This window comes from Ciconia boyciana, chromosome 1 (assembly GCF_034638445.1).
Source record: "Ciconia boyciana chromosome 1, ASM3463844v1, whole genome shotgun sequence".
Lineage (NCBI taxonomy): Eukaryota > Metazoa > Chordata > Aves > Ciconiiformes > Ciconiidae > Ciconia > Ciconia boyciana.
In genome coordinates this window covers 54,338,995-54,364,189 of record NC_132934.1, presented here as the reverse complement: position 1 = coordinate 54,364,189, position 25,195 = coordinate 54,338,995, and the positions used below count along the sequence as shown (strand labels likewise).

At 36.1% G+C, this 25,195-nt stretch overlaps 1 protein-coding gene across 3 annotated transcripts in view; it reads left to right on the top strand.

The window, feature by feature from the left end:
- NUP205 (nucleoporin 205) overlaps nucleotides 1–25,195 on the top strand; it is a 53,163-nt gene that overhangs the window by 20,498 nt on the left and 7,470 nt on the right. For all 3 annotated transcript variants that reach the window (XM_072866450.1, XM_072866461.1, XM_072866471.1), the window contains exons 13-36: nucleotides 429–611; nucleotides 1,781–1,831; nucleotides 2,431–2,640; nucleotides 3,427–3,526; nucleotides 4,478–4,615; nucleotides 4,863–5,052; nucleotides 6,146–6,266; nucleotides 6,769–6,850; nucleotides 7,230–7,394; nucleotides 9,712–9,836; nucleotides 10,799–10,913; nucleotides 11,936–12,085; nucleotides 13,148–13,222; nucleotides 13,960–14,117; nucleotides 15,079–15,159; nucleotides 15,998–16,189; nucleotides 17,795–18,065; nucleotides 18,502–18,600; nucleotides 19,829–19,977; nucleotides 20,734–20,925; nucleotides 21,126–21,247; nucleotides 22,417–22,555; nucleotides 22,769–22,895; nucleotides 23,836–23,912. In XM_072866450.1, coding sequence (XP_072722551.1) covers nucleotides 429–611; nucleotides 1,781–1,831; nucleotides 2,431–2,640; nucleotides 3,427–3,526; nucleotides 4,478–4,615; nucleotides 4,863–5,052; nucleotides 6,146–6,266; nucleotides 6,769–6,850; nucleotides 7,230–7,394; nucleotides 9,712–9,836; nucleotides 10,799–10,913; nucleotides 11,936–12,085; nucleotides 13,148–13,222; nucleotides 13,960–14,117; nucleotides 15,079–15,159; nucleotides 15,998–16,189; nucleotides 17,795–18,065; nucleotides 18,502–18,600; nucleotides 19,829–19,977; nucleotides 20,734–20,925; nucleotides 21,126–21,247; nucleotides 22,417–22,555; nucleotides 22,769–22,895; nucleotides 23,836–23,912 — 3,312 coding nt within the window. The remainder of the gene's footprint in view (nucleotides 1–428; nucleotides 612–1,780; nucleotides 1,832–2,430; nucleotides 2,641–3,426; nucleotides 3,527–4,477; nucleotides 4,616–4,862; nucleotides 5,053–6,145; nucleotides 6,267–6,768; nucleotides 6,851–7,229; nucleotides 7,395–9,711; nucleotides 9,837–10,798; nucleotides 10,914–11,935; nucleotides 12,086–13,147; nucleotides 13,223–13,959; nucleotides 14,118–15,078; nucleotides 15,160–15,997; nucleotides 16,190–17,794; nucleotides 18,066–18,501; nucleotides 18,601–19,828; nucleotides 19,978–20,733; nucleotides 20,926–21,125; nucleotides 21,248–22,416; nucleotides 22,556–22,768; nucleotides 22,896–23,835; nucleotides 23,913–25,195) is intronic.

Genomic DNA, 25,195 nt, shown 5'->3' with positions numbered 1-25,195 from the left:
AACAAATTCATAAAACTTCCTAGCAAATGTCCAAATGCAATTTAAGTTCATAATAGAAATATTGATAAAGTCCCTCTACCAGTGCTTGAAGAAGCTGTCTAGAGTGTAAGTACTTAGACACATTCATGGAATTAGTCTTAAATAAGTTTATTTAAAAAAAAAAATTTGAGTTGTTACAAGAAGCTTATATTATGCACATAATTTTTCTGTATGGATAGGTACAATTTTAGTACTCATGAGTCATTAAATTGGGCTTTTTGTTGAATTAAAATTGTTTGCTTTGGAATGGTCTGCCGTTCTTCTGATGTTTTGTGTACCTTCAAGTATGAAGCAGAGTTCTTGATACTGAACTGTGAGTGAGAGATTGTAAGACATGAATAACCTTCAAAGTAATAATCTGCTGTTTTGTTTTCTGTTGAACGCTGTAGAGTGAGAATGCTCGCTTGGCTCTTTGTGAGCACCCTCAGTGGACACCAGTAGTGGTCATTCTGGGACTTTTGCAGTGCAGCATTCCTCCTATTTTGAAAGCAGAGCTATTAGAAACCCTTACTGCTTTTGGAAAATCTCCTGAAATAGCTGCTTCGCTCTGGCAATCCCTGGAATATACACAGGTATTTTAGGATTTTCAGTGCTTAGAACTATAGCATCCCAATCTGTTGAAATTGCCAGTGTATTTGAAATACTATTGCATTTCCTCCTAAATTTTCTTGTTGCCATTGTTGAATATAATTTTTTTCACTTAGTTAATGCAGTTCTTTGAAACGATTTTGAAAATGACAGTATGGTTTTATGCCTCAGAGATCTCATTGGCTGCGCTTATTTTACATAAATACAGGTTTCCTAACAGACAGTCCTGGGTGTTCAATGTTTTTTCCTCAGTGTGTCATCAGTAATAAATGTTCTGCAGGTTACATATCTTTCTGTTCTGTTTGGTGTGGGGTTTTTTTGGTGTGTAATGTTCTTCCAGTGTGAGTGGTGCTTGTAGAAAGAAGGGACTGGCTTAAAAGCTCCACTTTCAGGCATTTAATTTTCAGAGGAAGTTAATCGTAACTTACAGGATATTGTTGCCAATTTTCACATTTAGATGGCAAATGTCAGATACATATTAAAAGCCCTACCTTTTAAAAAAGTGGTTTTTCCCTTCTGTCTTGATTTCTGAGAAAAATTTTAAATATGAATCCTAAGGAAGGTGAATATCAAATGAAAATGCTCTCGGTATTATTAATTCAAAAATCATAAGGGGATGGGCTTATTTTTATAGTGTGTATTATGGTTCAGACTAATTGCTGTGTTATTTGGAAGAACTTGGGGCATTTGAACTGCAACTGCCGGTTTATTGTTAATTACTAATAAAAAGACCCTGACAATAATGACATCTTATAATAGTAGTATTTTAAGTGCTCACCACCTTTGCTTCCTAATTTATGATATTCCTTAAAATATACTGTTGTAAGAGATAACAAGGGAACCATCTTTTCCCTAGCCAATATAAGACAAAAATCAAATGTGAAAGTATTTCTGTTCTTTGTTTTGTTTAACAATAAACACGATGCAGATCTCAGAGGATGTAAAACTGGAAGCATGCAAGTGTACAACATTATAACCCAGCCTTTCAGACAGAAAAATCTTAGCTTTTTACCTTTTAAGATGATTTAGAAAACCTCTTCTTAGAGCTAAAAAGTGATGAGTACCTTTTAGTCCTGATAGACATGATGGAGATGCACTTTGATTATGTGAAATGTATTGTTTGCCCGTTTTCATTTCTCTTTCTGTTTTGAAGATATTACAGACTGTGAGAAGTCCAGGCCAGAGACAAGCAATTGGTATTGAGGTAAGGGTTACTTTGTACCTAGGCAGCCTCTCTGACCACCTGCATATGAGTTTGGGAAACACTTGCAGAGGCTGCATCTGCTGCTGTGTCCATGGGAAACCCTTGGAACAGGCACTGTCATTTCACTGCTTCTTAATTTACTTTCAGGCCTGCTTGTAATTTCTGGAAATTGTATCCATTTATGAATCCAGTGCAGCTTCGTACTAGTAACAGAGCAGCATCTAAACCCTCAAATTCCTTATAAGCACTTCTTAAGATTTTCCTATTTTCCTAAAGTGGCCTCACTTCTGTTACATCTTAGGACAGCTCACTTGACTTCTAATAAAAGTGGTAAATAAAAGCAAAGTATGTAAATGTTGAGACATATCTTCTAGTAGCTTAGAAATGAATGAAGAGTGTATTGCTGAACCGAAATGACAGTACTGTTGCTTCACTGCTTTTGCTTTGTTTGCGGTGTACTGTAGACAAAAATGCAGCAAAGTCAATTCACTGTAAAGTAATTCACAGATGATGCCCTTATAATATTTGTTCTCACACGTTTCTTCCTTCTTCAAAATTTTTTATTTTTCTTCTTCTGTTTTTACTGTCCTCTTGGGAAGGTTGAACTGAACGAGATTGAGTCCCGATGTGAGGAATATCCTTTAACCCGTGCCTTCTGTCGACTCATCAGCACTCTAGTGGAGAGTTCATTCCCCTCTAACTTGGGAGCAGGTCTCCGCCCACCAGGCTTTGATCCCTATCTCCAGTTCCTCAGGGATGCTGTGTTTCTCCGATTCCGCACCAGAGCTTACCGGAGAGCTGCTGAAAAAGTAACTTTTGTTTGAAAATCTTCTTTTTTTTTTTAGGATGTAGTTAAAATGATTTGGCACTGCTGATGTGGCTTAGATCTGTTTGAGAAGCTGTGCAAGTTTGATGCAGCAGAGGTAACCTGAAGCAATTCATAGTGTTTTGATTCTGTAAACAGGTGATTTTTCAACTCGGGTGTCATCAGGATCAGTGAACTACTTCTAAGGAGCCTGTATAAAGTATCCTTTAAAAAACAAAAAGTTTATAGCTAAATCTCAACTTGCTATACAGGATTCTGCAACTCTACTACATGGCTAGTGACTTCTGAATATCACATGCCTAAATCTACAAGTCAGATTTGTCCTTTCCTCATTTGTTACTTCAGAGAATATTTCTGACTTGCTGAACCAAGGAATTTGAGTTTGCTTTATGATACTTCTGTATGAAAGTGCACGCTAAACTGTATCCTGGAAGCTATTAATGAGATGTTATTAGCTGTATACCTAATAATGGCTCTTTATTGCCTGTAGTTTCAATATACTAATATGTATAGTGTATAATAGAGCCTAAAACAGGCAATAAATCTGTTTTAGTGTTCCATTTTACTTCAGAAAGAAAGCTTAGCCTTTCAAATTGTTTGACATGATGAATTATAAGTGTTGGATAGTATTTCAGAATTAGTCATGCCATAGTTCTGATCCAGTACATTGCTGCACTGCCTGTTGTATTCTTTGTCATCCTGGTCTTGTTGCTGCAGTATCGGTCTTATTCTGTGTATGACTTTTTCTTCCTTTTGTGATTATCTACAGTGGGAAGTAGCTGAGGTAGTTCTGGAAGTGTTTTACAAATTGCTGCGGGACTATGAACCTCAACTTGAAGACTTTGTGGACCAATATGTGGAGTTACAAGGTTAACTTGTTCATTTGTTCACTGACAAACAGAATTGTAACTTGCTTTCCTCTCTTGCCTCTATCTTGTGATCTTGTTTAATATTGCAAGTAAGCTGGTGGAAAGCTAGACCAAGGCTTTAAGATAGGAAGATGTGGACATTTTTTGAACATACTATTAGGAGCTATGTTGCTGATTCAGTAGGGCTTCATGTACACTATTTCCTACTTCCCTAGCTGTACTAGGAGGATGACTTCTGTCTCTCTTTCATTGCTGATTTGATTAAAGAGCAGCATTTGACACTTAAACACCTTGGTGTTGGGCTTGTTCCTCTGGATTTCTTTGGTCTGTATCTAAATCACCACTATTCATAGGGTTAATTTAAAGGTGCCAGTGTATTTGATATATCTTCTAATATTAATATTATTGATATATTAATTATTCACAGCAGACAGTAGCTGTAGAATTATGATCTGAAGTAATTTATTTCTGGACAACTGTTCTTTAAAAGGCCAAAGTAGATGGCAGTTGCCTCATTATAGGAAATTTAAAGCTTATTTGGGCTGCACATTTTTTTTAATACGAAGTTTCTTCTTAACATTGAATACCAGCCTGATGCCTGTAGATTTGCTTGTAGCAGCAGAGAGCTATAGGAACCACTTCTTAAGTGAACAACAACTTTAAGACATAACCTCTCCAGTGAGCTTGCCTCAGTCTGGGAGGTCTCTGTGCCCTGTACTTTGACAAACAGTTCTTGGTAGCTTAACTGGCTTGAGCAATTTCTATTAGCTCATTCTTGTCCTCAGCTAGTCCTTCAGCTTGTATGATTATTTGTGGGTTACATGATATTGGAGAAATGGGTTAAAACCGATCAACAACAACAGGAACTGTTATGTTTTGTAGCTGAGGCTAACTTGAGTGATGGAAGTCTTTTCTATTAGATGTTAATTTTTTTTCCCCTCCTCTCTTTAGGAGAAGAAATAATAGCATATAAACCACCTGGATTCAATTTGATGTATCATCTATTGAATGAGTCCCCAATGCTGGAACTGTCCCTCAGTTTGCTAGAAGAAGGGGTTAAACAGCTTGATACTTACGCTCCATTTCCTGGTATGTGCCTAGAATTTATTTTTCATGTGAAGTTAAAATGCATACTAAGTAGGATTTAAAGCTGACATTGCACATCTTGTGTTGTTTCTCTTGCATGTAAAAATTATGTTTTGGGGGAATTTTCCTGGTAGTAAACAACTGACAAGTTCTTTCTTGGTGCAAGGCTTGATAGATGAGGTTTATGAATGTAGTCTATTTAATGGCTCCTTTGTTTTTCTTATGGTTCTTTGTTGTTTGTGCACTGCAGGGAAGAAGCATTTAGAGAAAGCTGTACAGTATTGCCTTGCGCTTCTAAACTTAACCCTACAGAAAGAGAATCTTTTTATGGATCTGTTGCGGGAGAGCCACCTTTCCCTTATTGTCACGCCACTGGAGCAGCTGCTTCAAGGAATCAATCCTCGCACTAAAAAGGCAGATCATGTGGTGAATATTGCTAGGTATGTGCAAAGTACTGAGAAGGGAAGAGTTTTGGAGGTACAGAAGTGTTTGGATCCTGGTCCTTTCATTAGTTTTACTAGCCAATACTGCTCTTTGCACAGAGCATCTCTGAAATTTTTTTGGTGGAGGGAGGTGTCTTCACAGGTGGCATGATCTGGGTATTGTCTAGTGCAAGATTGCGATCTGAATTTATAGTTTTTCTTTATGAATTTTTTTTTCCCTCATGATTTCTTTCTGGTTACCTTACGTGCAGTGATTCCTTTGGATATAATTTTCAATTTGCCCCAGGCTTTGGTTGTCAGAGTAGGAGAGTAAAACTTCATTTGGTTGCTATTGGCCACTTAAATGTTTTACAGTATTGTCCGTTAGTTACTATATTAAAAGTATCAGGCTAGTCATCTGAAGCTCCGTTTAAAATGTGAAACTTTAGGATTTCCACTTCCCACTGACACCTTCTGTTAGTGTTTGGTTTTATAATAACTTTACAGGCAAACCAACATTGATGAATAATAGGATTGAGTGCATAAAAAAGCAGTGATACTCTGACATGGAATGCACTAAAAAATCAAACTCTTTCTATATACGTGTTTTTGTCTTTCATTTATATTACTTTTTTCACATAACAATAGTCGACAAATAGTTTTAAAAAAGCATGCCTTTTAAGATGCTTTTAAATATTTTTTTTATCTCGCCTATTTTGGGTACACGCAGTAGTTGATTTTAGCTAGTTTTGGTCTTCAGCGATGCTCATTTCTGCATGATCTGAAAGTATTTTCTCCATGTTTCTTGTGTGAGCCTGTGACCAGTTTTAACTTATCCTGCAGTGTTTGAGGTAGACTTTGGATAAAAAGAATGGTAAAAATTTCAGGAGATATTATTATCCTTGCTCAGCCTACTACCGTCCTTTTGATGGAAGAGTGGTAAGTGCTTAATGTTGAGTGAAATGTTGTTTGTAGCTTTAACGTTTTCTCATGTAGTTTGATTTGTAAATGTTTTAGTTCTAAATGTGGTTTAATTTCTCATCTGTGCATTACCATCTTGAAATAGTAAAATTCTGAACAATTTCATTACAGTAATCTTGTATTTTTGAAGGTATCTTTATCATGGAAACAGCAATCCTGAACTGGCTTTTGAAAGCGCCAAGATTTTGTGCTGTATTTCTTATAATTCCAACATCCAGATAAAGCTAGTTGGTGATTTCACACATGATCAGGTAAGTGCCAGTTTCTTTGGATCTGGAAAGAGAAACTTGTGGAGAAATACTGGTGCTCCATAATGTTACTTTAAAAGATAGCTTTTTATATCAAGTACATTAAAACTATATTTTGTCTTATATCTACGTACCTCTAAAGTCTTTTACTGTGGCATTGTGAAAAGCAACTACTTCGTTAATTGAAAAAAACAAAATCATGAATGTTTGCAAGAAGGAAAAGGACTATCATCTTTGAGATACTGAGACTTTCTTGACTTTATAGTCTTCAACCTGTGAGGATAATTTAGCATATGTAACCACAGTAGAATTTTTTTTTTCTGTTCAGTGGCTAATTGCTAACCTATGCTTAGAACAGCTATGACTCTTAACTCCTGCTTATTAACTAGGTTATATAATTTTTGTCTAGAACTTCTGTCAACTTATATGGAGGGAATTATGAAAGGCATTGTTTTTAATACTCTTAAAATCCTCTTCATTTGCATCCTTCCATTATTGAATACAGAGTATTAGCCAGAAGCTGATGGCTGGATTTGTGGAATGTTTGGACAATGAAGATGCAGAAGAATTAATTAATCCAGATGAGGGTATGTAAAAGGCTTCTTAAAAATGGCTTACACTGTTGTCTTTTGCATAGAATGAAATTAATGAAAGAGGTGAAGAAAGTGCTTTTAAGTCCGAAAACCCTTTTCTTGTGTTGTTTTCTGTAGAACTGGACCTTTAACAGAATGAAAAGCACCAATGTCTTGTTAACATATGTCCACAGTATGATGATCCAACTACAAACTGAGTCTGTTTTCAGAAGACAAATATTTAACATTGCTCTGGATGTATTATTTAGAGCTGTATTAATAGTAATTTGAAATTTTGGTCTTGTATCCCTCTGTACTAATGTAAGTTCCATTAAATGGGTTTCTTCACTTCATTATTCACCTCATCTTTTTTTTTTTTTTTTTTTAAATCAAGAGCTGGAGCCTGAAAAGAAGCGGGCACGAATCCATCATGAAACAAGGATCCATATTCTGAATCTCCTTATCACCTCTCTTGAATGTAGTCCTCCCAGCCTTGCTCTGTATCTCTTGGGATATGAACTAAAGAAACCTGTCAGCACCACAAATCTGCAAGATCCAGGTATGAAGAAGTTGATCTGGCATTTAATCAATTCTGTTACCAACACTGAGAATATTTATTGGAAAATTCATGGGGAGAAGCCGTTCCTCTTAACGTTAAGAATAAGACAACAGGCCTTGTTCTAATCCTCAAAAGCTAAATTAAAAGATCTGTTGATACCCAAATGCACCATTTAAATGGCTTAAAGATTTGATCCTTTGTTTAAGTTGGATTTTGGAACATACTTGAAATTAGAGTTGTGGGTGAAAATGATAATTTAGAAGTGAAATATTTATTTATTTACTATTTTATGCAGCATGGTTGTGTCCACAGTACAAAGAAATTGATTTGATGATCGAAGAAGTACCTACATATGACAACATGGGAATCTACAAAGCAGATTGTCACTTTGAACTAGTTATACTACTTGACTACTATCCTGTCCCTCCTCAAACTCCTGTTTAAAATTAATTGTAGGGAAGGAAAACAGTTTTGTTATTTAACACTCTAGAAGAAAACCTTTTAGAATATGTGGGTTTTCTTTCTACTGCTAGGTATATTAATATATTTATATATTCATATGTATGAATAGATGTATGAGAATATGAACTTTAAAGCAACAGGAGTGACATTTCTAATGTTTCTCGAATTCGATGAGAAAAATAGTGTTAGTATGTGTCTTGTTTGCCACCTCAGCTTCTAACTTGTATTCAGTACAAGACAGATGATAAACTTGAGCAAGTTCAGCAGAGATGGTCAGGGGGCTGAAGCACTCAGCCTATGAGGAGAAGCTGAAGGAATGGGACTTCTTCAGCCTGGAGGAGAGAAGGCTTTAGGGGGACCTAATAGCAGTCTTTGAATACCTAGAAAGAGGTTAATGAGAGGATAAAGCCAGGCTCTTCAGAGGTGTGTGGCAGGAAGATGAGAGACAGTGGGTGTACGTTGAAACAAGAGAAGCTCCAACTGGATATAGGAGAAACTTTTTCACCATGAAGACAGTGAAGCAGTGGAGCGGGTTGGCCAGAGAGGTCATGCAGTCTTCATGCTTCGAAGTTTTCAAGACCCAACTGTATAAAGCCATGAACAACCTGGTCTGAATCATAACTGAGCAGTAGTTTGGAGTTGAGACGTCCTGAAGTCACTTAGAATCTCATACTTCAGATTGGTTCTCAACTGTTTTAAAGGATGTTTTATATGAACATGTTTGAACAAACATTTGATTATAGTTATTTAGAGAAGAATATTTCTCATTATCTTCAGGTTTATATTGGCCGCTTTGGCCCAGCAGTTTTTTAGTCCTTCATACTTCTAAATGAAGGGTAGATAGGGCCTGAATTTTATTTTTGGGAAAAAAAAAGTCTTAAAGTTATCTGATATATCAGAAAGATGAAAAAAAGATGCCAACCTATTTTTTTCATCTGTGTAGCTTACAGTTGCAGGCCATGTTTTGGATGTTTTGAAATTCCATAGTTACACAATACAGGTAACTGATCTGCACCCACACAATTTTACAGGGTATTATACGTTAGGTCAGTGATAGGGGACTTTGTCTCAAAGCCATGAGAGTGCCTTGCACACCTCTTTGAATTATCCCATTAATAATGTGAAGAAATAATGACCATAAGCCATTTGCCTCGAGATAATAATTTCCTACTAAGCATAAATTATATGTGTCCAAACAGAGAAGATGATTTCCCCTGTAAGAACTGTGGTTATTGATGCCTTCACTGCTTCAGGACATCTTTCTGGGTTGATTAAAGAATTAATTTGCTGAAGGAAGAATGCAAAAAGACAGGATTTTGACTTCAGTATTAAAATCTCCTCCCCGATCCCCTTGGCTGCACTGTTAGGTGCCTTTAGGAGCATTAGTCATAAAATGGCTGTAATCGTAAAATAAAGACAGGAATTTAAAGCTCCTCTTTGCAATTGTCAAATGAGTATTCAGTTAAAGTTTAAGAGCAGGAATTCGAATTTTCATTTGGTTCATGCAGAATATTAAAGAATCAATTGAATCTCTCTTTTTTTTTAATAGAACTGAAGAGAAAATTCTTAAATAAGTTTTGATTGCATAATTTATCCTCTTTCACCAGCATCTCAAAAGCCTACAGACTAACTATGAATGTTTTAATTAGATTTTTGCTGAAACACAGTTCCTTCTTTTATTTTAATTAACAGAGAAAAAACGTTACCAGATATTTTTGCTGCAGCTCTGTGGAGCAGTATAGTGCAGCACAAGGTTTCTGAACAATTTAGTTTCCGTATTTCTGTGTACTAACCTATATTTGCTATGGAGGCAAGTAAGATCAAGAATGTTAAGAAAATGTTTTTGTATTTTAAGGTGTCTTGGGTTGCCCACGGACTTGCCTTCATGCTATTTTGAACATACTGGAGAAGGGTACCGAAACAAGGAATGGGCCTACAGCAGTTCAGGAATCTCCTCATCTTGCAGAACTCTGTTACCAGGTATTCAGCATATTTTCTGTTGGCATATACTGAAAGTGGACTCTAAGTAAAATTAGCTGCTACTTGGTTGGTGAACACAGATGATGATGATTGATAATAGTTTATGATGTTAATAGTTTCATTTTTAAAATGCATCTGTCAGGTTTTTATATACCTTGAACTCTTTCTATTCTACCTTTTTCTGTGTGAAAAAGTATTATCTTGTAGCAACACAGAAAATAAAAAATCTGCACTCATGTCAGAACTTGGAATTGGGATATACTTATAAAAATAATGTTCTAAATATTTTTGGTGAGCCTTTGAATCTGTTGTGACCATATGCCTTTTTTTTTTTTTTTTTAAATTTTGGAACTGCAGCTTTCCAGCAAGTAAGATAACAAATAATCCCAAATAAGCCAATAAAATTGTCTTCCTTATTCTGTAGCAGTGACAGAATGTATGTATGTATATCTGAGGGGGTGAGATGGGGAAGACAGCTGAATTAGACATGTGCAAGGTAGCTGATGTTTGGCCTTAAATCATATAATCATATGATTACACACCTGTATCGTATTGAAAATCTGTGGAATCTAGAAAGGATTTCAAACATTATTAAAAGTGAAAGAGGCCATACTGTAGAAGGAGGGGGGAAAAAAGATTACATTTCCTGTCTTGGTGAACCTGGAGACTGAAAAAGACATTAATTTTTAAGTGAGCTGAACAAACAGAAAGGCTTGTATAGTGTCATGTTGTGGGCAAATAGCTATTGGAATCATGCACATGCTGGTAGTCCTTTAAAGTCATAATTCATCATCTCTTATAAATAGTATGTCCAGCTTTGGAGTAAGCTGATGGAAAACTTACTGTAAATACAGGTAATATTGTTTGAGCAGTAAAACAGTGTTATGCATCTTTTGATTTGGTGGTTGGTTTGTTTTTAAAATAAATTCCATAAATGGGTATCTACTGTTTTTCATTGTCAGGTGATCTATCAGTTGTGTGCATGCTCTGACACATCAGGTCCAACTATGAGATATCTGAGGACCAGTCAGGATTTCTTATTCACTCAGCTGCAGTATTTGCCATTTTCTATCAAAGGTAATTTTTATGCTAAGATAAGATTGTACATGCTTAAAATTCAGTGCATCTTTTCACTCCCTAGGAATCACAGAAGAAACATAGGTAGCATTATTAAACTGAATTAATTACTGCCTCTGCTAACCTTTTAAATCTTCAAAGATTGAACTCTGCCTATTTAGGAAGTTCAGATTATTAGCACTGAACTTCTGTGAAAGAATGTCAGTTTTGGAATGCATCGAGTCTCCAGAAGCAAATCCTAATCTGTATTTCAATTATCATTGTAGTTTTGTTAGATTATGCTACAGAAAAAAAATTATATTTTTGAAAAGTAAGAACGCTGCAAAGAACTGAGGGAATAGAAGGCTGGTGTGGTTGTAACCACCTGTATCTTCCCTTCCTTTGAATAAAGAACTTTTATTTGGTGATGGCATTAATTTTTAAGTTAATAGATGTGTGTTTTTAATGTTTCAGACCAACATTTCTCAGGAGTCTTAAACTGAATAAATGTACTTACTCACTTTATCAGATGCTTGACCACTAGTCCTTTGTTAAATGATAGTAAACTTAGCATTCGAATACATGTATCCCAGCATGGGTAAAGCACTTTAGATGATTCTTACATAACTTAAGAACCTAAATTAGATTAATATAGACTATGAAGATTCTTGGAGATCCATGTTCAAGCCTTATCAACTTTAATCAAAGTTATAGTTCATTTTGGGTAAATGTCTGGTTATTTTCACTGAAATTATAACTGACCCTATTTGCTCATGAAGCACTGCATTCTCCACAATGACTGTTAGTACAGGTTATACCCAGATTTTTTGTGTTTGTGTATAGACTTAATTGCATGTTCATTTAATGGCTTTTGTCAGATCTCTCAGTCCTTTTGTCTTGTAAATAAATGGTAATAAGTAATAAGTAGATAGATAATAAGTAGTGACATCCTCTAAAAGCTCTCTCAAATGAAAAATGCTTTCCTTGGAGTACGTAATATTATTTATGTTGAATTTTATAAGTGTTTTCTTATCCCCACCCAGAACACGAGATTTCAACACTGAACCAAATGTCTTGGCTGATGAAGACTGCAGCTATAGAAATGCGAGTGACATCGCTGAACCGCCAGCGCTCCCACACACAGAGACTGCTGCATCTGCTGCTTGATGACATGCCTGTGAAACCATACTTGGGTAAGAGGAATTTATTGTGAGGGTAAATAAGCTTGAATAAATGGAAGTATGAGAGACTTTATTTGAATTTTTTTCTCTATAAGCTTGTGACAGTTCATTAGTTATACCAGGTCTGGAATTGCCACTGGAGAGATGGGAAGAAAGATGATGGTGGTTGTAGACTCCAAAGTGAAAGAAATCAGGGCATCTTTTTGTTCATTGCTGCTTTGTCTGTATTTCATTTTTGAAACATCTCAGTGTATACACTGGTATAAAAAATAAACACAGTTTGTGGGGTAGGAGAGGGGAATATAAAAAAAATAATTAAAATTATAAAATAATTTATTTTGGGATACTATCCAGAGTTGTTACTGTGTAGAGAAGGTGGAGGGTCTTTCTTGGTAAACAGTTTTAGACAAAGTTTTCCCAGCGTTAGCTTCTGTCTGTCTGTCACACATTTTCAACCCTCTCTCTCAGAAGATAGTAGCTACAGGTCAATTTGGCTTTTGATGTTATAACATCACAAAACCGGTATTTCATCCCAATGTGGCATAAAATGCAATGTTAAATAAAAGACAAGATTTCAGATTTTCAGAACAGAGTAGAAGTGAATCAAGATAAATAGAAACAGGTGGCAATAAAACTCTTTACAGGAAGAAAATAAACAGAATAACTGGAAGATATTGTAATGGGCTGCAGCAGTATGGTGTTTTCCCTCATTTTATAGGTCTGAACACTGTCTCTTCATCCTTGTGGAGATCTGAGTATGGGAAGCTGTGTCCAGATACCCTACTCATTTTGCAGTGTTCATCCAACTGCATTATTCATACCAGAGGGTGGGGTGTCTTTTTAGGCATTTGTAGTACTGTCTAATCTGTATTTGATAATTGGCTAGCTTCTGTGAGATAAGTATTGTTTCATTTTATTAACAGTTAAGGCTGTATTTGTATTAGAAGACTTTCACATGAAAGGTTCGTCAGCGTGTGCTCTCTCTGCCTTTCTCTTTCAGTATTAATAAAGTAGGTGGTATTTTTCTCTTCAAGATTTTTTATTTATTTATTTATTATGTTTCATTACCTTCAGCTGATGGTGAAGGAGGGATGGAAGATGAAAGTCGATCAGTCAGTGGGTTTCTCCACTTTGACACTGCTTCCAAAGGTAAGCATTATGGCTGTTAGTAAACATGTTTCTTAGTAAAGTTTTTCTGATTCTGAATGGGGGGAGAGCCGCCTCTAGAAAGGACACTTCGAAAAATAAAATAATGGACTTTCTAAACAGCAGCAGTATGTGAAACAATTTTATTTAGTGTGGGGGAAAAAAAAGGAATTTTAGAACCTTGACGTAGATGGTTGGAGTGAGTGGAAAATACTGGCCTGGAAAGGAAGTTACAAGTCCGTGTTTAAGTATCTATGGAAGGGCAGAATGGGAGGGTGGCAATCTATAAATTTACTGCTAACAGTAAAAACAGTGACACTGTTGCTAAGGCTGAACATATTTGTATTTTCATGGCAAAGAATATAAAACCCAAGTAAGTAACTTCAGATTCCTTACAATGTTTCTAAGTCTCAACAAAAAACTGCATGGTTCTCATTGAAAACCAGCCTGCTTTTATTGAGGAGAAAAAATTAGAATCTTGTATTTGTAAATATTGGATTACATGCATACATAACAGGAGAACAATGCAGTATAACACAAATTAAGAATTTAAGGCTCTTGAAAATGTTTTTAAGCCCCTTATATAGATTGATAGCACTTTCTGAAGATGTAATGTTTTCTTTTGAAACTTTACACGTTAAGATTTGGGTTTACAAAGGTAAGTTAGGCTCCTATTGTCAATTATTTTTGTTTTCCCCTTGATATTTCTGAATACAGTTTGAATTGATTTACATTTCCAGTACGCAGGAAGATCTTAAGTATCCTGGATTCAATTGACTTCAGTCAGGACATTCCAGAGCCTTTACAACTGGATTTTTTTGACCGGGTTCAGATTGAGCAAGTCATTGCTAATTGTGAGCACAAGAATGCACGTGGACAAGTGGTGTGCAACGTCAAGGTGTGCAGTGGTCTATGTTCTCTCTCAAGTTGCATGTGCTATTTTATATCTTGATGATAATAATAATGATCAGTCTATTAATAATACTTTGAAACTTGCTTTCACATAAAAAGTATAGCTGTTTCAGATAGGTGCATAATTTATGCAAACTATTTGCATTAGTTTATTTCTTCTTCTGCATTTCACACACTTATTTCTCATTTGCAGTAGACAAATCCATCAGTTTAAGACACTTTCAGGAAATATTTTCTGTCTTAATGTTTTTCCCATCTTGGAACACCCAAGTGATATTGCAGATATGACATCTACCTTAAGTATTTCATTGGTCTCCAATACACAACTATGTAGTGCTACATACGTGTACACAATTATGTACACAACATAGTTGTCTACTGCAGTAGTTCTTAGAGGCTTTAGTTAAGATAGTGTCACATTGTGATGAGTACTTGACAAGTGTATGATAAATAGTCCTGAAAAATTTGTGATCTGAGACATAAGGGACAGAGCAGGAGCAGAATGTGACGTAAAAGCGATCTTGATGGTGACAGGAATGCAGCTATTCCATATTAGGAACCAGCTATTCTATACTGTAAAATGTATTTTCGACTTGAGAGGAAACAAACCCTTCCTTCTGTGCAAGAGGACTATAGTGGAGGTTGAAGAGGAAAGGGAGTGCGATGTGTTAGAAGAGCTCATGAAAGGACAGAACAACTTAGGACCAGAAGGAAATGAATGAGTGCAAAAATGAGAAGTGCAGTGAGCAGGGAGAGAGACTAGACAGCTAAAAGTACTGCAGTTAGAGAATGAAGTATGGGAGAAACCTGAAAAATGAGTAAAACTTATCTGAATCTGAGTCCTTCAGTTGCATCTGTCATTACGTAGCCATCTCCTAAATACTTTTAGGGCCAACAAATACATCTTCCTTGTCATTAAAGTTTATTTTTTAACTTTTTAATTTCAGTACCTTCACAGAGTTCTGGTTGCAGAAGTCAATGCCCTTCAAGGAATGGCAGCAATAGGTCAGAGACCTTTACTTATGGAGGTAAGTATAGAAAAAGTAAACTACTGTTTGTTGTTGCTCTTGGTGGATTTCATATACTGGCAGGCAGTAAGCTTCACTATGAAAGCTTGTGGATTTGAGTCCTAACTTTGAGCTAGTAATTCCTGAAGAAAAAAAGACATTAAAATTTGGTAAGATAAACTACTACTTAACGTACTGTTCTCTAAACAGCAGATCGGGAGTCTGTTTTCTTTTTTCTTGAACCTTTTCCCTCCCCATTAATGATAATTGCAGCTCCCACCCCACTGTACAGAAAGCAGTACATACTGATGTCAAGATTGGCTGTTGACAAATACAGTGTGTAGCAGCCAAGTTCATCTTGCCTTTCTTTCACAGGGGATGCCAGTTTATTTCTCCTTTCTTCTACACAGCTATAGTTTCAGCGGACTTGGAGCTTAATTATTTTCTGAGGTTCCTGCCATCTTTTAAGTTTAGTTGAAATTGGCTAAATGGATTTGAAAGTTGAAGGATGAAAGAGAAATGACTCAGACTAAAATGGGAAGAAAATGCACGAGTAGATTTTTCATAGTTTTTGTTTTGATTTTAAAGCATATGTTAGAAAAGAATTTCTGTGGTTAATTTTTTTTTTTTAACTATGAGCTTGAGACATTCATCATGGAAAGGCCTTGTGAAAAGCAGCTCAGAAATGGATTGGCCTATCTTGTTAAAATGATTAGTAGCAGCTTGTTTCTGATAAGCTGAAGACTTACCCTTTTGTTTTCCAAAGACTAATAGAGAAAATTGTCATCTTGAAATCTATCTTTGCCATTAACTTCTTTTTAGCATAATATAACTCAGTTTCTTTGTCGTGGGTGTTCAGGAGATCAACACTATCCTGCAGTATGTAGTGGAGCGGAACAAGCTGCTGCAATGCCTCCATGCTAAGAGGCATGCTTTAGAGTCATGGAGACAACTGGTGGAAATTATACTCACTGCCTGTCCCCAGGATCTCATACAGGCTGAGGACAGACAACTGATTATCCGCGATCTATTGCAGGATGTGCATGACAAGGTAATGCTATACTGGAAATCAATCCTCTCCTTGAACTTTGTTGCCATGATCTTTTTATGTGAAAGAGAAACTACTCTCCAAGCAGCATTCTTGATTGTAATTAAAAAAAAATTTGTCTGCCCTCAGTATTGTTTTTAGTTTTCTGATTGCTACGATGCTGAAGTTGAATGCACTGTGGACAGAGGGGATACTCTGTATTCTTGCATAGCTACTGTTGAACTATGAACCATATATTGACAAATTTCAAAGACATTTCAGTATAATCCAGAATGATGGTAGTCTGGAAAGGGTGTGTGCAAAGGAAACAGCCCATTTTGATGAGGAACATAGAAAAACTTATGGAAGGGATGAAGGCAAACAGTACTGCAGTTGCTGATTTACTGCGTTTAGATGACTCACTGCAAATCCTACTGCTGCTTCCTTTGAAAAATGAAAGAGTTGAACGAAGCTTCAGAGTAGAAAAAGTAAACATTTTAAAATCAGAAGGGCTTTTGGAAATGCAAGAGGTTGTCTAGGTGGTTTACTGCTGAATTTTATAGTAATAATTTTTGAGACAGACTAGGCAGTTACTACTGACCCAGCCATTCTCAAAGACAAAATTTAATGAAGGATTCTTGTATTGTTTAGGCTGCTTTTTCTTTTTTTTTCTTTATTGTGAGAGTTACGCTGTCTGTAGTTCTCCTGATTAGACAAGTTGTGTTTTGAGAAATATATATGAAAATGTTACATTTTTTCAAGCAAAAGGTAACCTTTTGTTTTTTAGTTACCTAAAAACTATTTTTTGGTGGAGTGCTGGTTTTGTTTTTTATGTGAACAAAATTAAAGAAACGGGAAACAAGGGAGGCCTTTGCTAGTCGAAGGAATTTCTTTCTTTCCTAAAATCTTTACGGAGCAGAAATTTCAGACTCTAATTTTCTGTAATACTTAATTTTTAGTGAAGATTGTGTTAATTTGAGAAAACAATTATCGTTATTTTCTTTTGAAAATAATTGATCTCTTGTATTAAACAAGTATATTGCTTAAAAGGAAAGCTCCTTGAGTGTCAGTGATAGATACCAGGTTTACCTTTTAAATGATGAAGTGAACTAAAATAGTAAATGCTTACCTCTCATTAGTGTTTCTCCACATTGTCTTAAATGCTCCTTTGATGCTCACCCCTTTGAGTTTTCTAAATTGTATCTTTACATTTTTAATGGAAATAGTTTTCTTAAATAGCTGTAAAGCCAAGAGGGTGTCAGTTGTTCTTTCCTTAGCTTAGGCTTAGATATTTTACTAATAAAGCCACTCAAATGTCAGCATGTTCCTTCCCTTTTCCACATCCAGATTTAATTATCATCCTGCCTGTGATTTATGTAAATAAAAAAAAGGCGGCTAATGGTCTTCTCAATTAAAATGTGTTCAGCTCCTCTTTCTGAACAAGTTTCTGACACTACTGATTTTGATTTGTTTAAAATAGTGCCGTGTTAATGAAATCCTTATGCATACATAAATGAAATTGCTGTGAGAGGCTAAATTAATGGCTTTAATAGCTCATGAAATGAGACACTTTTCTACTTCATTTTTTTTCCTTTTTTTTTTTTTTTCCCCTTCTTCTTCTGTATTAAGATTCTAGATGATGATGCAGCTCAGGAGTTGATGCCAGTGGTGGCAGGGGCTGTGTTCACCTTGACTGCCCACCTGAGCCAGTCTGTGAAAACCGAGCAGAAACAGCCACTTGCACTCCCTGTGGCGGGACAGTCCCAGTATGTCTTGATGCTGGATGGTTCTTTTACGTCATCACCTGGCTCTGAGAGCATATCCATGGGTTTTGCTTCCATTGGTGACTCCTCCCTCCACATCATCTTAAAAAAGCTACTGGATTTCATTTTGAAAACAGGTGTGTTTGACCTTTGCAGTGCATGTGTGGGAATTCCAACAACTAAGAGTAGAAAGATGGACTGAGGTGCTTCCTGTTACTGCAGTGAGGATTTTTATTACAGTCAATTAGGTGGATCTTACATTATTAATATAGATCTAGGTGATGTTACTAGCAAGAAAAAAATTAATAAAGGCGTATTATTTTTTTAATCTGAACAACAAGCAGAAGAGAGATGTGTAAATATTGCTACTTCTTTGGAGCAGAGCATAAACTTGCTGAATTTACTCACAAATACACTTTTATGTGAACAGTAGAACTCTGCCTTAAGAAACCTGATTGTTTTATTTATTTCTCCCAGCATTGCCATAGGAAAGTTAAATTAAGTGTCAGTGGAAGATGGTGTTATAGAATTTACATCTATTTGGTTTTAATTATGAATGTTTCTTGTGAACAGGTGGTGGCTTCCAGAGAGTGAGAACGCACCTTTATGGATCGCTGCTTTATTATTTGCAGATTGCCCAGAGACCAGATGAACCAGACACTTTAGAAGCGGGTATGGTCCAATTGTGTTATAGAAAAGAGAAAAAAAAAAAAAAATGTTATTTAACCCTGAACGGTAGTTTCTGCATGCTGAGTTGTCTTCTGGAAATAGATAGATTATGTAAACCATCTTACTCCAAGAGCCTCTGAAAATAGTTGGTTATGCTAAATGATGCAAATCTTCCTCTACTCCGACCTGTCTAGCTACGTATGCATTCAAAATGTATTGTTCTGGATGAGCATATTAAATTTCTGACCTCTAGCACTAAAGAATATATTTTATTTGTGTCCATTTAAAGCTATGCATCATAGCTACAAAATTGTCAAAGGACTGGAGATTACTTGGACCTACTTGAGAACAGTTACAGCTGTAGAAATGTATTGCCTCCACATCTGTATGTACACTCATACCACAGTGATCCTATTTAAAAAAGACAAAAAACAAAAACCCAAAAAACAAACAATCAAACAAAAAAAAACCCCAACCCAAAGATTATTTAATATTCTTTCTGTTCCTTTAGCTGAAGACCCCTAGGGGGAAAACAAACAAACAAACAAAAAAGCATCAGCCCTATCCCCCAAAAAATAAGCCAGCCAGAGTTGCTGCTTAACCAAGAGAGCTTATGGTGAATATCACATTCTCTCTGTTAATGGCTTAAATACTTGAGTTGTCAGTGTTTCTAATCATTATTTCATCTTGGAGCTTGGACAAGGATTGGAAAACAAACTTGGGGCTAGTACCTGTGCGTGCAGACTATTACTGCTATTACTTGATCAGCATTCTGAGCTACGGTAGTAAAAATATCTTTGAATTTCTTATGACCCCTTTGTAGTTTACTGCTGGCTTCAGATTCAGCCCTTTCCCACTTAAGTCACCTTGTTTACTTCCCTTCAAAACTGAGTGTTTTGGTCCCAGTGAAAGTTCTTAGGCCTAATAGTCTGCTTAAAATTATTCTAAGATTCAATACATGTAACACAGAATGTATATTTGCAAGGGTGGTGTATGTATATAGGGACACACATTTTTTGTGCTGGCTGGCCTGTGTGTGATATTCAGGAAAGAATGGATTTGTAGGAAAACATTTGCACTTCAGTCAAAAACCCCATCCTTTGTTTGGGGCATTTCTGTTGCAAGATAGAGAATGCCCTGAAGGATGTAGCCTCAGCTGTACTGTAGCTAAGCTGATGCCAGGCTGCTCATCTTTGCATTTTTCATTTTTTGTTTTACTTGCTTTTTACAGCTAAAAAAACGATGTGGGAACGTCTGACAGCTCCTGAAGATGTGTTTAGTAAATTGCAACGGGAAAACATGGCAATTATTGAGAGTTATGGGGCAGCTCTCATGGAAGTGGTCTGTCGTGATGCTTGTGATGGTCATGAGATAGGCCGGGTAAATAAATCTATTCCTTTGCAATCGCAGTTCGGTTTGTTTTAAAGAACATTTTACTACTGTGCAGAAAAGGGAAATTTCATGAGGTAGAACTAGAACAGTTTTTGTAGATACTTAATCTCTTTCACGTTTCTGTCCTCCCACTCATCCTTCAAGCTGTTGAAAGTAGGGGCATACATGCATATTAATTTTTTTTTTTCTCAAAAAAGTTACGTGTCCTATTGTTTAAAAATAAGGGTAAGCAAGCACTGCTGCAAAAGACTGTAGGTATGAACTGCTGTGGCATTTATTTGTTATTATGTTTAAATCATGGACTTAGCAGTTTATTTTCCCACTTTGGGAAGGTGTGGTGACTTCAGGAAGAAAAATTTTCTGATACTAACTTCAGTGGACAGGAATCTAGTCAAAGTGCAAACTAGTTTTAAATAGCAATAGTGCTTGCAGCAATACCTCATTAAAATATTTTGGCGTAGTTATTGTTCAACAATATCTGTAAATATTTTGTTCAAGAATAATAGAGAAAAGGTAATTGGCTCATATTATACTAAAACGTCAAGAAATCTTAAAGTATTTTCCACATAAAGGATTGTGATTGTAGTGCAGAAATGCATTCTGCTTTTAAGAAGTTGTTAGAAGGAACTGCTTAGCATTTCATATTTCTAGGTACTTGTTAGAAATCTCATTCATCTCAGATTTAATTCTGTTTTGATTTTTTTTTTTGTGGTTTTTGTTTTGTTTTTTCTTCCCCCATCCCAGATGCTGGCATTGGCTTTGCTTGATCGTATTGTTTCAGTAGACAAGCAACAGCAGTGGCTGTTGTACCTCTCCAACAGTGGCTACCTGAAGGTGCTTGTGGATAGCCTAGCAGATGATGATCTGACTCTTCAGAGCCTGCTCACACCTCAGCCCCCTTTACTTAAAGCACTGTACACCTACGAGTCCAAAATGGTAATAGTACTTCAGAAACGATTTTGTGGTATGGTGGTTTTTTTTTTAATACAAGTTGTTTGTCTGTACTTCACATTGATTGTACTCAGAGATGTTTTACTAAAATAATAGTATTTGAAATGATGTTAAAATCAAGAGAGAAAATAGTCATAAGGCGCATTGTGCATCTCCAATACTTATCCTTCTCTACTTGTCTCTAGGCATTCCTCACTAGAGTAGCTAAAAGTCAGCAAGGGGCATTAGAGCTGTTGCGGTCTGGAGTGATTGTGAGGCTGGCACAGTGTCAAGTGTATGATATGCGACCCGAAACAGACCATCAAGGGTAAGTGTTGGTTCCCTGGCTGATTTTGAAACTGTAATATAGTCTTGGAAGCATATGATGTCTTTTTATAGCCACAAGTCTCTTGAGTAAGTATTTGTGTGAGTATATTGAGGATATTAATTTTGTGTGAGCGTGTTTCTTTAACCTATCAGTTCAGTTTAAAACTACCTTTTATTGAGAGAAAAATTCCAAATAAGTGGGGGTGAAGTTGTACTTGCATGTCCAGTTACTTAGAGTATGTAAAATCTTATTTGTTTGAGACCTTAGATAGGAATTGTATTATTATTATTATATCATTTAGACTGTAATGTTTGAAAAACAGCCTACACTGTAAACTTATTTTGGGGGCTTTGCAGTTGGTGAACAAAAAGTGCAGAGTTCATCTTCCCCATAAAACACTAATGAGAGAGCAGTGAAGTAAAAGTTATTTCGGAAAAATTTTATGAAGTGTTTAAAAAAAAAAAAAAATTTAAAAAAATTCAGTTATGTATTGCTTGACAAGTTTCTTGATGTGTTGCCATTTTGTTAGGCATTGTGAGGTGACCAAGAGAAGACCTCAGAGAAGGAAATTGCATATTTAGGTGAAATCACCTTGGTTGCTTTCAAACCTTGGTCCTTGCTTTAAATTTAGAGTTCTTAGCGACACACTGGGGGTTCAAACACTTCAGAAAAATTTAAGACTTAGACAAGTACTCTGTTTAAAAGTGCCAAGGGGATGTATAAGATTGTATGAAACCTACAGGGCATTTGTAGAGGACCGTATTTATCAGTTGCTTTAGAATTAAAGCACGCCTTAATTTTAGAATTAAGCACGCCTCTTCCTAGAATATTTGAGAATATTTAGTTTTATATAGAAGTAAAGAAAACAGATGTCATATTTCTACAACAAAGTAATCTGATTTAATGTAGTATAGTACAAAGTAATTTTCTCTGCTTAGAGAAAATGTCTGGCAGCAGCTTTCTAGGTAAATTGCAGCAGCTGTGTATCATGAATTTGTTGCTTTACCAATATAAACTCAGTTCCAGTACAGACCTATTATTGAAATATGAATGTTTGCAGGTTCTTGAGGGTGATTGTAGGCTAAGGCTCTGCCTCGCTAGTGGGCTTCACTTTTCTTGCACTATTTATCTTTTATCTTTTTTTTTTCCTTCTTTTTAAACCTCTTAAGAATGTATGGAATGAGAGATCCCCCAGTCTTCATTCCTGCTCCAGTGGAACGTTATCGCCAGATTCTTCTTCCAGCTCTTCAACTGTGCCAGGTGATCCTCACATCCAGCATGGCACAACACCTGCAAGCAGCAGGACAGGTAAGGTCCAAAAGATGTTAGAGTACCACTGCTTCTGTTCATTCAAAGAAATTATGTGTCCTTTTGCTCTGAAAGTAAGCTTTTTAAAACATCCTATCCTCACTGGTATGGGAGAAGACTTCAACGTTCTCCAAAAGTAAAAGCATTGCTTCCTCTCTGCTCACTGCTAAATTTTGAGTCATTCATATTTTCCCTTCTCTTCTTGTGGTACAGGTTTTGCAGTTTCTAATTTCCCATTCAGATACTATCCAGGCAATCCTGAGGTGTCAAGATGTTAGTGTTGGATCTCTCCAGGAGCTGGCATCCCTGACAGGAATAATCAGCAAGGCAGCTTTGCCTGGTAGGAGCTGCAGTTTTGAAGTCTCTTAGCCCCATCTGCATGAATCTCAGGCTTTGTTTTCTATAAAGAAATAGTAAGACATATAAGGGAATATCTACTACAATACAGAATTTTCTTGATGTAAATAAATGTTAATTGTTCTTGAAGTATGTATGGTGGATTTTCAGTGGACATAGTGCCCTTATCAATATGCATTTGACTTTCCATTTTCTTTTCATTATGCTACCTGACAGTACGTATTTTTTGTCTTTGAGATGACTTGCAAATAGTAGTGTTCAAAGTGCATGTGGTATCTTCAAAAAGTATTTTCATTCAGCAAATTCTATGACTGAAGAAATGAAGACAGAAAATTGTTTGCAAAACACATATCTTTGTTAATGCTTCTTCATTTTTATTTATTTTTTTTTAAAAAAAAAAGCTTCCAGGGAGAAGCACTGTGGATTAGCATACTGACATTTCTCTTGGGTGACTTACCTTCACAGAGGACTAATAATTATTGTGATGGATATAGTGATTTCTTCTGCATGCTACAAGACTTGCTTACCATTTCAAAATAACTTCTTGATTTTGATTTAATGGCTTGCTTTGTTCAGGAGAGATATCTGACTACAATAGAAGGGAGTGCAGACCTGTAGGTTGAGCTCAGATGTTTCTTTGCTTACAGTATACTGAGCTTTGCACAACAGCTGTAATTTTCCTGCTAACCTCCCTTCCTCCCTGCCTTTTAATTACTTAGCAGAACAGTAAGCTACATGCTCTCATGCATCTCCTAGTAGCTGCAGTCATATCTGAATGTTTTCCTCAAACAATGTGCAAAATAGAAGTCGTATGTTTGGGCTGAAATTTTTCTGATCAATGCTTGTATTTAAATGTATATAATGCATAAATCTGTTTTCTTTTGGAAAAAAAACAAACAGTTAATGGCTGTGTCTCTTATCAGGAGTGCTAAGTGAGCTGGACTTTGATGTTAATGAAGGGACGCAGATGGAGCTACAAGGACATATAGGCCGATTTCAGGTAATAAAGTTGTATATTTAACACTTGTCCTTTTAGAATTGTGTATGTAGATGAGTTTCTTCCTGGTTTTGTGACTAGTAGCAGTTATGAAAGGGATGTTTTCCACTATTAAGAAGAATGTGTGGTGGTTTGGGTTGGGTTTTTATTTTTGGGAGTGTGGGGGGGTCGCTTGTGTGCAAGTGTGGTGGTTTGTGTGGTGTGCGTTTTTGGTGGTTTGGTTTTTTGGTGGGTTCCCCCGCCCCCAAGTAGAAAAGATAACATTTGGCAACATCAGAATTGCATCAGGGACTTTGTTTCCCTCCCTGGCTTAGGATTCACCTTATGTGGAGGAGAAAAAGAATTTGAGATCAACACTAAAGCATGTGAAGTAATGCAGAAATATTCTGTTACCACTTCTGTCACAAGCATGTGTCCAGCTCAACAGTTTGAAGTATCAAACATGCTAGTGTTTTATTTCTTTCCTCCCCTTTTAAAAATAACCCTGACTTAGAAACAAAAATGAAAGCCAAGACAGAGTTAAGTCTTGCTCAAAAGCTATCATTGCAGACCTCTTTACAGCTCAGCATTCAGCATCTAGCAATGTTTTTGAAGCTTTGTGGTTCATGTGAGCAAGGACTTCCGTAAAGAAATATTTCATTGAAAACTATCTGTAGAAAGGGCTGCCCTGTCAAATACTTCTGGTTGCAAGAGAAGGATGTGTTCTCTGGATGCTTTGTTAGTAACTATTAGGCTGACCAGCCTGAAGCAAAGTAGCAAGCTGTAAATGACTGCTGTAATGCTGGGGTACTCTGTATTCTGCTGCATCATGTCAGCAAGAAATTCCCATGAGAAAGCAGAAAGATTTTTTTTTTTCTGTTATAAGTAGTTTTAATTAGTTGATTTGAAAACTGAACTGTTCTGAGCAAAACTGCAAATCAGTCATCTGTTATTGTAACTTCTCTCCCTAGTTTGTCCTGTTATTTTCATCAAGTAATAAAAGGATTTAAGTGTTTTACTCTTCCCCAAAAGTAACTACCAAAAAATCTTTAATCTTTGATATTTTTTTTTTGGCCGTTCCACAGAAAACTGACTTACAGTCTGAGGCACTTTGATCTTAATGGCCACATGTAAACTAAAACCAAATTTATTCATTGTTACTTCTTTTTATGAAACTATTGAATTGGTTTTTGCACTCTAATTTTATGGAGCTTATTATCTTCATATCCAGATTATGTTAGTTTGTCTATATAGGTAAAGGTGTTTTAAGCGGGAAAGGGTAAACCTAAACTGTCATTGATGCAAGT